The 13,015-nt window shown below is 43.6% G+C and overlaps 1 protein-coding gene across 9 annotated transcripts in view; it reads right to left on the bottom strand.

The window, feature by feature from the left end:
* The window catches only part of SULF2 (sulfatase 2), a 103,084-nt gene that overhangs the window by 17,616 nt on the left and 72,453 nt on the right, over nt 1–13,015 (bottom strand). For all 9 annotated transcript variants that reach the window (XM_073580539.1, XM_073580538.1, XM_073580537.1 and 6 more), the window contains 4 exons: nt 10,617–10,856; nt 7,077–7,228; nt 2,027–2,196; nt 1,782–1,932 (listed from right to left, as the gene is read on the bottom strand). In XM_073580539.1, coding sequence (XP_073436640.1) covers nt 1,782–1,932; nt 2,027–2,196; nt 7,077–7,228; nt 10,617–10,856 — 713 coding nt within the window. The remainder of the gene's footprint in view (nt 1–1,781; nt 1,933–2,026; nt 2,197–7,076; nt 7,229–10,616; nt 10,857–13,015) is intronic.

Genomic DNA, 13,015 nt, shown 5'->3' with positions numbered 1-13,015 from the left:
TATACCCGTCATACATATCCTCCATCCCATAGTCCAGTGCCCATATACTCATCACACATCCTCCATCCCATAGTCCCGTGCCCATATACCCATTATGACATCATCACCATGGCAACCGTTATGACATAACCGTCACCATTGCAACCTATGATGAATCAGTGTCGCCATGGCAACCATTGTGACATCATAATGAAGGGCGGGGCTTGATGCACACACTTTTTCCCCATTATGTAGATAGGGGCAAAATTGTTTGGTGAATTGGAACGCGCGGGGTTAAAATTTTGCCTCACAACATAGCCTAGGACACTCTCGGGGGCCAGATGTGTGACTGTGCAAAATTTTGTGGCTGTAGCTGCGACGGTGTGAATGACAATCCCGGACATACATACACACATACATACATACATACACACACACACACACACACACACACACTTGAGCTTTATATATTAGATTCCAAGTACATCCACAGCTGCACTCCTAATTCTGCTATTTCATTATATCATATATTCCAGGTACATCCACAGCTGCACTCCTAATTCTGTTATTCAGTTATATCATATATTCCAGGTACATCCACAGCTGAACTTCTAATTTGCTGTTCCATTATATCATATATTCCAGGTACATCCACAGCTGCACTCCTAATTCTGTTATTCCATTATATCATACATTCCAGGTATATCCACAGCTGCACTCCTAATTCTGTTATTCCGTTATATCATATATTCCAGGTATATCCACAGCTGAACTTCTAATTTGCTGTTCCATTATATCATATATTTCAGGTACATCCACAGCTGCACTCCTAATTCTGTTATTCCATTATATCATACATTCCAGGTATATCCACAGCTGCACTCCTAATTCTGTTATTCCGTTATATCATATATTCCAGGTATATCCACAGCTGAACTTCTAATTTGCTGTTCCATTATATCATATATTTCAGGTACATCCACAGCTGCACTCCTAATTCTGTTATTCCGTTATATCATATATTCCAGGTACATCCACAGCTGCACTTCTAATCTGCTGTTCCATTATATCTTGTATTCCAGACACATCCAGAGCATCACTCCGAATTCTGCTGTTCTGTTAGGTCTTATACACCTGTCATATCCAGAGATGCACTCACAATTCATTTACTTTCCTGGAGCCAAAAACTAGTGCATTATGGGAGCTCAGATGATAATTATTACACTGTCAGAGCAGAGGTCACACAACTGAGAATGAAGTGCAGAGAAACTGCCAGCAATTGTGAGCACGGCTCTGGATGTGACTGGAGTATAAGGTATAATATAAGCAGAATTGTGAGTGCAGCTCTGGATGTGGCCCAGTAGAAGACATGATGTCACTGGAGACATAGTGTACCTTGGGATCAGTACAGGATAAATAATTACAGGCTCTGTATAACAGTGAACGCTCTGGCGTCTGAGGCTGTAACACCAGGAGACATCACCCTCTCACCGTCCCGTAATATCAGGATTATTTTGGAAGCACACCAGAGGATGGCAGTATTCCCAGCGTCCGGCAAATTCTCACCATTTTCAAGAACTCTGCTTGATGTCGGCAAACATTATCACTGATCAGGGGCTAAAAACTGTCCAGACCTATTCATGCTCACAGCTGAGGGTTTGTTGTTTTGTATCAGTATAGACAATACTGCAGCACAAGTCTCTATCCTGTGCTGGACCCGCTGCACTGATACATTGTAACAACCACTCTCTCTAGTAGGTCAGGTGCAGGGCGGCTGGGGGATTCTGCCTACGTGTTCGCACCTTCTCCATAGAGTCCTCCACAGACATCAGGGTCTGTAGTCGCCGGCGCTGCAACATGTTGGTGAACTCCATGTGGATGGGCATCATGGGGCCCGTGTACCTCATGATCCAGTGCTTGTCTGGGTTCGGGGCGTAGTTGTAGCTCGGGGTTCTGAAAGACAAATCCGGGTCCAGTCGGTCAATGTCAGGGGTAGACAGGAGAGGAGTGGTTGACGTGGGGGCTGTACATCCCCCTGGATACTCACATGTGCTGGGAGGAGTTGGAGAACATGTGGGAATACTGGGGTGCAGAGTCTTCAGGGCCGTGGGGGGCGGCGTGGCTCAGCACCATCAGCACCGGTCGGTGGGGGTACATTTTCTTGGAGTTTTGGAAGAAGCTGAGGCTGTTGTTTGTGATGAGATCTGTTAGATAATCCTACAAGAAAAACAGCAGACAAGTGAGACTCCAGAAGATTCTCCGGTGGGCCCAGGCACTGACACCTGCTGGCATACGGGGCCAGCAGCTGCCTAGGGCCCCCTGATGCTCCGGGGTCCCAGCCAGTGGCGTGTCGCTAATAGCTGCTATGAGGGCCCCTGATGCCAGGGGAGTAACAGCGCGTGACAAGAGGCAAGAGCCGGCTGCTGCAGCTAAAGCCTGTCCTCGCTGCTAAAGAGAAATGAATATTCACTCTTCACCATGCCCCGAAGGGCGTGGAAAGGGGTGAATATTAATTTCGCTTTAATAGCTGGCAGGGTTAGCGGCAGGCTGCTACTAACACTGCCCACCAGGGCTGTGGAGTCGGTAAGCCAAACCTGCGACTCCGACTCCTCAATTTCCCTTACACCGACTCCAAATCCCACATATATTGCTTATATTTAAGTGAAAAATGTATTCTAGTACAATGTGAACATCAGACATTTAATCGTTTTTATGATACAATAATCAAGATATTTAGATAGAACATAATATTTATTGGAATACAACTTTAGAACACAAAAAACTGTAATAAATTGAAAACATGTAATACACTATGTAATATCGATTACATATACATAGTGATATATATATATATATATATATATATATATATATATATATATATATATATATCACTATGTAATAAACTATAAGTGGCAAAAAACAGTTTTCAACAAAAACATACTAAATAACATTTGTGTAGTCTTTGAATTTGTTCTAAGAAATAAAATTGCCTCCATCAGATCCTCCTTCATAGATGACCTCAAATCTGACCTAATAATTTTAAGGCCAGAGAACAACCTCTCTACACTAACTTGGGTTGGAGGCAAAGCCATAACCACATGGGCAACATCTCTAACAATTTCCGGGTATAAAGGAATTGCCTCATGCACAGTCAGTTTTGATGAACAGTTGAATATTTCTATTTCTTTGAGAACAAGTGAAACATTTTGCTGAAATATGGTCAATCTGCTGCTATAGGAGACAGAGTGAAATCTTTTTCCTTGCGGCAACGCTTTACCTGCTCCATGTCATCCAAAAACTTGTCAAAGTCAAACTCCTCATCTGATGAGGATGAAGATATGGCAGCAGTAGCACTGTCAGGACCCGAGTCCTCTTGCGCCTGGCAGTCCTCCTGTAGGCCACTCATCTTAACTGCTACCTCATTCAGAGCTTTTTTTCCTTTAGTAAGCAAGCTGTTGATCATCAAGCAGTATACGATGACTTGGGTCCACATAAACAGCTGCCAGGAAAATGTTATTTTCCAACAGCTGTGTCTCTCTCCGTTTCATTGAAGCAGAAATGCCATCTGCGATTAAACAGCAAAATAGCAAGTTCTTCCGCTCCCTCATGAAAATGCCAGGAGTTAAATCCTCAGCTTGTAATTTCTTAGTCACAGTAAATGGGTGATTAAGCAATTCCTTCAATTCAGCCACCTGTGTCCATTGACCTTCATTTAGGGTTACCTGAGGGTTCACCATATCTATAAGAAACGGTTTTAGTTGATCAACAATTGCCCCTTTCCCAGCAAGTCTCTTCAAGATGGAATCAATTTTAGGGGTTCTGGCGGCAATAACCAATTTCCTCACTTTTCCAATCAGATTTCCAGCATGTCCCTCTTGCAGACTATCTCTTATTGCCAGCTGCAGTGTGTGCACAACACAGTGCATGTGATGAATAGAAAAGTGTTTTGAAGCAGCTTCAACAAGATCATCTATTTCTACAGTATAATTTTGCTGTTCTTCTGTAGTAATATCTGTTTGTTCCTCAGTTACATGAACAGCACTGTGGCCTTCCATCTCAAACATACTGAATCCTAAATTTTCTTCTAGCTGTTGTTCATTACTCTCATTCATCAGTGTAATTGTACTTATGTTTGAAGCATTGTCCGTTACAACAGCAAGAACTTGTTCTTTTTTGAGTTTGTAATCTTGCAGAACTTTTTCCACTAAGGTCTGGAGAAACTGGCAGCTGTGATGAGCTTTAGTATCTTTTACTGCCAGTGTCTTGGTAACAATTTCTTTGATGTCACAAACATATCGAACATTGATGGCAAAATAGTTCACTCTGACATGTGCAGGCATCCATTTTAAGAAACATCAAGATCTTCCTTTTGTTTAAGGGTTTCTTCAATCACTAATTTTCTAATACTTTCTCTTTCCAGAGAAACACCAAGTTTGGGGGCCATTTCTCCATTAAGAGCTGTAAAAGCTGGTCGTGCAAATAATGTTAATGGTACACCGTCCTTCACAACAAGCTGTATGAGCTGTCTTTTAGACATATCTGCTGTCATTGTTACAGTAATTTTGTCACTTACAAAATATCTTGTTAATGATGTTTGAGACGCTCTTTCCTCCTCCTTTGCCTGGCAGGAAGTGTTAAGGCCCTTTTACATTTAGCGATGCACCAGCGATCCGACCCGGTCAGGATCGCTGGTGCATCGCTAAATGATCGCTAGTGAGCTTTCATACAGAAAGATCTCACAGCGATGCAGCAGCGACGCAGCGCACGATACTCACCTTTCACACACAGCGATCCTGCGTCCTCCCGCCCGCGTCCAGCGTCGCTCGTCGTCACAGCAGGAAGTCTCAGCAGGAAGCGCCCGACGAGAAATGGAGCCGGACATTCTTGCGCGATCAGCGATGGACAGCGGGGGAGCCGGTCGCTGGTAAGTATCACACATAGCGATATCGCTAGCAATATCGCTATAACGTCACAAAACCAGTGACGTTTTAGCGATATTGCTAGCGATATCGCTTAGTGTAAAACCCCCTTTAGTCTGTGTGCTACCCAGCTTTCATTCCTTTCATTCTTTTTGGTACAGATAAGATATGGAGACAGATATGGATAAATGGATAGATAGAGCAGATTTCTAATCTGCTTTTGCTATTGAAAACATTATCTATGAGCTCAAAAACCTTTCAGGTGATGCGGTTTTTTAAAAATCTGATCGGCTTTTGCAGCTGAAAAACGTATCCAGAAAAAACGCAGCAAAAATGCTGTGTGTGAATGTAGCCTTAGATCAGGCATAGAACAGCCATTTATAGGACATTTCATAACTTTCCCAAATTCCTATGAAAAAATATTCAGCACATTCTGCATTGAACTACTGTACCCAATTTATTATGTATTTTAGGAGTCGGAGTCGGTCCATTTTACACCGACTCCACCAAAATGAGCACCGACTCCACCAAAATGAGCACTGACTCCGACTCCACAGCCCTGCTGCCCACTATCAGGATTGGAAGATCAGGGTCCCTGCTCCCCCAGCCCATGCGGCGGCTATGGGCCGTATTTCCGGGGGGGGCCTGGTGCCAGCGCCACCACATTCAACTCGATCAGTATCATAGATGCCAATACAGTTGAAATCAATAATGGAGGAGAGAGCGTCAGATGACGCTCCCTCTCCCATCATTCCCCTCTGCCTCTGACACTGTGGGTGCGTGATGACATCACTTCATTGCATACCTACTGTGTGCCGGGCAGACGGCAGTGTAGCTGCTGAGACCAGAGCAGAGCCGGAATCAGAGTGGGAACCAGGAGGAGAGGTGAGTATTGTGTTTGTATTGTTGTATTATATCCTATGAGGGGGCCTGCATTATACCCTGTGAGGGGGCTGCATTTTACCCTATGAGGGGGCTATATTCTATTCTATGGGGGGGCAGCATTATACCCTATGAGGGGGGCTGCATTATACTCTATGAGGGGGGCTGCATTATACCCTATGAGGGGGGCAGCATTATACCCTATGAGGGGGGCAGCATTATACCCTATGAGGGGGCTATATTATATTCTATGGGGGGCTGCATTATACCCTATGAGGGGGTTATATTATAGTCTATGGGGGGGGGCTGCATTATACCTTATGAGGGGGTTACATTATATTCTGTGGGGCAGCTGCATTATACTATATGAGGCTGGCTGCATTATACCCTATGAGGGATGTACATTATATTCTATGAGGGGGGGGCTACATTATACTATATGAGGGGCAAACACTATATCCTATGAGGGGGGGCTACCCCAACTCCTGCTACATAATTAAGACTTGTACTACCTTATATTATACTCTGATATTAGCGCGTTTTACCGCATACCTGCTGGTCTTGGCCACCAAGAACGATTTTCTCTGGTGGGCCCAAAGTGCTCCAGTCAGACGCTGTTTCTTGGGCTTTTTTTTTTTTTCAATTAATCTGGGTGATGACCAATACACTCACCAATTAAGCTCACATATAAGTTGCCACCCAACTAAGGTCTCTGAATAAGAGAGGCTTTGGTGGCCATATTGGTTGTCGCCAGCTACTCTAGCATAGAGTTTTACACCTCGGCCCCTGCTCAGCAATTCATCCGGCTGACGCATCATTAACCTCTGAGAAGAAGGTCGCCGCTGATCAATGATGTGTAAATTGTTCTTCTCGTCAGCCCTGATCACACCGAGAATTTCTCCCTACAGGCTCTGTCGCCTGCGCTGAGACATCACCGCTCATGTCAGGTCTGCAGCACAGATCAATAATCCTGCTCCTTTATCGACAATCTGCAGAGAAGGAGCGAGGACGTCACCCCAGAGGACGGACCCTGGGGTTATTAATGTGCCAGGGTCCAGTCTTCTGCAGGACTATGGCAGCTGGTTCCAAAGTCTTAATTATAAATTGTTTGTGTGAAGAGTTTGGAAACCAGAAAAACACCTTCCTGACCCAGTTCTTCCACAGCTGAGGGTTTGCTACAGGGTATTCAGTGTAATGCGCTCTCCACTAGAACGGTTTCCATAAGTGGACCACACAAACCCCAGTGTGATCCCTCTGGAACCCCCACACACATGGTCACAGGGTGGCGCTCACCTTGGAGTAGTCCGACCCATGTTTCTCCTTCACCCCGTTCCGGCAGAGCGTGTAGTTATAGAAGCGCGAGTTCTTCACCAACCCGACCCACTCCTTCCAGCCCGGGGGGACGTACGAGCCGTTATATTCATTAAGGTATTTGCCAAAGAAAGCTGCAACATAAGACGGAGGAAAAGATGAAGTCACAAGACGAGAACAAGGACAGCGGTGTTCTGCTCACCCTGCGGGGCATGTGGCCGGGCGTCACCGACACCGGGCACCAGACACAGCGTCACATGTAAGTATCACCAGTGTGCATGTAGCCCCTGAACCTAAGACTAATCCTGCGTTACACTGCCTGCTGATGTATCTAATCCTATGTGTGATGATCTACTGTGGCTAATCCTATTCCCGGCGATACTGTCTGCTGAGCTACTATATCTAATTCTATCCTGTGTGATACTATATGCGGAGCTACTATATCTATTCCTATCCTGTGTGATACTATATGCGGAGCTACTATATCTATTCCTATCCTGTGTGATACTATATGCTGAGCTACTATATCTATTCCTATCCTGTGTGATACTATATGCTGAGCTACGATATCTAATCCTATCCTGTGTGATACTATATGCTGAGCTACGATATCTAATCCTATCCTGTGTGATGCTGACTGCTGAGCTGTGTATCTAATCCTCTCTTGTGTGATACTGTCTGCTGAGCTGTGTATCTAATCCTATCCTGTGTGATACTATATGCTGAGCTACGATATCTAATCCTATCCTGTGTGATACTATATGCTGAGCTACTATATCTAATCCTATCCTGTGTGATACTATATGCTGAGCTACGATATCTAATCCTATCCTGTGTGATACTATATGCTGAGCTACTATATCTATTCCTATCCTGTGTGATACTTTATGCTGAGCTACGATATCTAATCCTATCCTGTGTGATACTATATACTGAGCTACTATATCTATTCCTATCCTGTGTGATACTATATGCTGAGCTACGATATCTAATCCTATCCTGTGTGATACTATATGCTGAGCTACGATATCTAATCCTATCCTGTGTGATACTATATGCTGAGCTACTATATCTAATCCTATCCTGTGTGATACTATATGCTGAGCTACGATATCTAATCCTATCCTGTGTGATACTATATGCTGAGCTACTATATCTATTCCTATCCTGTGTGATACTATATGCTGAGCTACTATATCTATTCCTATCCTGTGTGATACTATATGCTGAGCTACGATATATAATCCTATCCTGTGTGATACTATATACTGAGCTACTATATCTAATCCTATCCTGTGTGATACTATATGCTGAGCTACGATATATAATCCTATCCTGTGTGATACTATATGCTGAGCTACTATATCTAATCCTATCCTGGGCTGTACTGTCTGCTGAGCTACAATATCTAATCCTATCCTGTGTGATACTATATGCTGAGCTATTTCTAGGCCTATCCTGTGTGATACTATATGCTGAGCTACTATAGCTATTCCTATCCTGTGTGATACTGTATGCTGAGCTACTATATTTAATCCTATCCTGGGCTGTACTGGCTGCTGAGCTACTGTATTTAATACTATCTTGTGCGATACTGTGCATCTAATCCTATCCTGTGTGATACTGTCTACTGTAGCTAATACCATCTTGTGTGATAATACCTGCTGATGTATCTAACCCTATATGTGATAATCTGCTGATCTACTGTATATAATAATTCTATCCTGTGCAATAATGTCTGCTGAGATACTATACCTGAACCTGTGTGATACTGTCAGCTGAGCTACTGTATCTAAAACCATCTTGCGCGATACATTCTGCATAGCTAATGAATCTAATCCCATTCTGAAACATACTAGATACTGTATCTAATCCTGTCTAGCTAGTATCACACATAGGAGTAGCTATAGTAGCTGTATGCTGAGCTACTGTATCTAGTCCTATTCTATATGATACTGTCTGCTGAGCTGCTCTACCTAATCCTTTTTTGTTTGATACTGTCTGCTGAGCCACAGTATCCAAGCCCATTACATAGGAATAGATACACAGCTCAGCAGTTTCATATGTAATAGTCTTCGATACTGCAGCTCAGCAGACAGCATCATGTATAATAGGATTAGATACAGTATGATACAGAATAGGATTAGACACAGCAGCTCAGCAGACAGTACGACACAGGATTAGATAAACAGGTCATGCGATACTATTTGCTCAGCTACTGTACCTAATCCTATTCTGAATTATAAAGTCTTTTAAGCCAATCTATCTAAGCCTTTAATTTGTGCTGAGCTGCAGTATCTAACCCGATTACATATGATACAGTCTTCTGAGCCACTGTATCTAATCCTGGGGAAGCACGCAGCTCTACATCATCTGTCATATGAATTCACTGCAGATTGCGCTGTATCTAAGCCTCAGATCATTAGATTGTGAGCTCCGCTAATCACCTGTCAGAGCGCGGCCAGGTCCACCACAATGGAGGGAACGTCTCATTGGTGATAGCTGAGAGGGGCCCTTGGGACATTTACAGGGGCCACACTATATGATGTACATGGATGCATTTGGAGTCATATCAGTCTCAATATCTGGGGTCTCTGCCATGCAGCATCTTATTTTCCGATTTTGAGACTTTTTTTTATTTTGTCCCCACAAATTTGTGGTCTCACAGACTCCAATTAGCATAGAGAGTGACACATTGAGGATGAGGCAGAACGGGCGCAGATGGTGGAGCGGGCGCAGCGGGGGAAGGGGGGCCTTTTTTTATTGTTCTCTCGCAGCCTCATCAATAAAACATGGAGGACAGACTCAAATGTGTCCCAGAATTCTCCAGATCTGTATGGGGATTTTTCCTGGATCATTTGCGGCTTGTGACACCGTTCACTTCTTGGGGTTGTGCATCTGTGCCGCCATAACACTGGACGGGGTAACCTGCGATTATGGGGTGGGGATATGATCAGATCCAGCTGACACGTGGCGCCGATGCCGCTAATTACTGTGCATTGTTTGCAGCCGATTAGAGTAATCCCGTCCGCCACCCCGATCATTTAGAGGCATCAATTTGTCACCATTTATGCTTATGAAAGGCAAAACAAAGCTGCCCCTGACCCGCGGAGCCACGGTTTCTGCCACCGCTGATTATTATTTATCTTCACTTGGGGATAACTGCGAAGCTGCGAAGACACGATCGCCTGTGATCAGCACATTCACCACATGTGATAGCATGATGATGAAGAGGACGGTCGCTGCAGTCCTATGTAAGCCAAGCTTCGTCGCCGGATCAGGAAACTTCTGATTTTTTCCAATAGACATTGGGACACAGCACCTGCACTGATACATTGTAACAAACACAGTACGAGAGAGATTTGTGCTGCTTCTATGCTCACCTCACAGAGGACTTTCCACACTGATACATTGCAACAAAGCCTCAGCTGTGCCACAAACTGTTTTACTCTAGAATTGTTAGATCTGTCCTAATGATGCCTCAGCCTACACTATAGACTGCGCAGGACGCCGCGGACTTACCAGTCCTGTAGCCGGTGTTGTTCAGGTACACAGAAAAGGTGTGCGGTTCGTGCTGCGCCTGCCATGATGGCGACGAGCAGTTCTCGTTGTTGGTGTAGGTATTGTGGTTGTGGACATACTTTCCCGTCAGGATGGAGGAGCGGGAAGGGCAGCACATGGGGGTGGTGACAAAGGCATTAATAAAGTGCGTCCCTCCCTGCTCCATGATGCGTTTCGTCTTGTTCATCACAGACATGGAACCTGTAAGAGAATAAGAAACATCATTAGCGCAGACTTCGAGAAAACATGGAGTCTGGATACATGATATAACACTACAGGACGGGCAGTATGATACCCCTATAATAATAGTTTGCAAAAGAGAAGACTGAGAGGAGACTTAATAGCTGTCTACAAATATCTAAAGGGCTGTCACATTGTAGAAGGATCAACTTTATTCTCATTTGCACAAGGAAAGACTAGAAGCAATGGGATGAAACTGAATGGGAGGAGACACAGATTAGATATTAGAAAAAACTTTTTGACAGTTAGAGTGATCAATGAGTGGAACAGGCTGCCACGAGAAGTGGTGAGTTCTCCTTCAATGGAAGTCTTCAAACAGAGGCTGGACAGACATCTGACTGGGATGATTTAGCGAATCCTGCTTTGAACAGGGGGTTGGACCAGATGGCCCAGGAGGTCCCTTCCAACTCTACGATTCTATGATTCTATGATTCTACAGGACAGGTGGTATAATACCGCTATAATAATACAGGACGGGTGGTATAATACCGTTATAATAATACAGGACGGGCAGTATGATACCACTATAATAATACAGGACAGGTGGTATAATACCGCTATAATAATACAGGACGGGTGGTATAATACCGTTATAATAATACAGGATGGGCAGTATGATACCACTATAATAATACAGGACGGGTGGTATAATACTGCTATAATAATACAGAACGGGTTGTATAATACTACTATAATAATACAGGAATGGTGGTATAATGCCGCTATAATACAGGTCAGGATGGGTGGTACAATACCACTAAAATAATACAGGACGGGTGGTATAACACCGCTATAATAATACAGGACTGGTGGTACGATACCACTAAAATAATACAGGACGGGTGGTATAACGCCGCTATAATAATAATAATATAAGACCGGTGGTATAACACCACTATAATAATACAGGGTGGGTGGTATAATACCACTATAATAATATAGGACAGGGGGCATTAATCAAACTATAATAATACAGGACGGGTGGTATAATACTGCTATAATAATACAGAACGGGTTGTATAATACTACTATAATAATACAGGAATGGTGGTATAATGCCGCTATAATACAGGTCAGGATGGGTGGTACAATACCACTAAAATAATACAGGACGGGTGGTATAACACCGCTATAATAATAATATAAGACCGGTGGTATAACACCACTATAATAATACAGGGTGGGTGGTATAATACCACTATAATAATATAGGACAGGGGGCATTAATCAAACTAAAATAATACAGGACGGTGGTATAATACCGCTATAATAATACATAACAGGTGCTAAATTACCACTATAATAATATAGGACGGATGCTAAAATACCACTGTAATAATACATAAGTGGCGGTATAATACATACGATATATAATAATAATATTAGAATACTACTATAACAATATGGTTCTGGATGTGACTAGTATATAAGGCCTGATAGAATTGTGGTGAGGAATACAGGGGGTTCTCATGTGTAGATCGGAGGTCCCAGCACTTTCACCTGTGCTCCATTTCAGGGGCTCAGCCCCCCATTCTGCCTTTGCTCAGCCTACACATTATCCCGGGGCGGCTCCGCAGCGACACTAAACGCTCTTCCATTAAGGCTCTCCGGCTGATTGGGAGGATGTGACAGGAGCATCTGTGCGGGCACGATCGGACGTGCGGCACGGCCCTGGGGAGCGCGCAGGACCCCGCCACCACCGATATGGAAACCCATGATCTAATATGAAGGTAATAGAGGATGACAGCGGAGGGGCGGCAGTCATCAGCAGCGCTCACACAACTAGGGCGAACATAAATATTTAAACTTACAGCCAAAACAACTTCAGATTTAAATCACTACAACCCCCAACAAACAAAACGTTACATTAACCCTCTCCATGCTCACCGGCGCCAAGAACGCCACCGCCACTCCTCGGGTGTACAGATACAGTATCATTACTATTAAGTAATGTCTTCCCTCCTTGAATCAATATATTATTATTATTATTATTAATCACTTCCTCTCTTGCGTCGCTCTATGTCATCAATATTCAATTCCTTCCATCTCATCAATAATAATGTATCCATACTCGAGAGAAATAAAGTAGTAATAATGTAGCAAAGCATTTTTAAATTTAT

This window comes from Dendrobates tinctorius, unplaced genomic scaffold (genome assembly GCF_039654945.1).
Source record: "Dendrobates tinctorius isolate UK_male_01 unplaced genomic scaffold, ASM3965494v1 ptg000065l, whole genome shotgun sequence".
Taxonomy (NCBI): Eukaryota; Metazoa; Chordata; class Amphibia; order Anura; family Dendrobatidae; genus Dendrobates; species Dendrobates tinctorius.
This window is presented reverse-complemented; position numbering and strand designations above follow the sequence as displayed.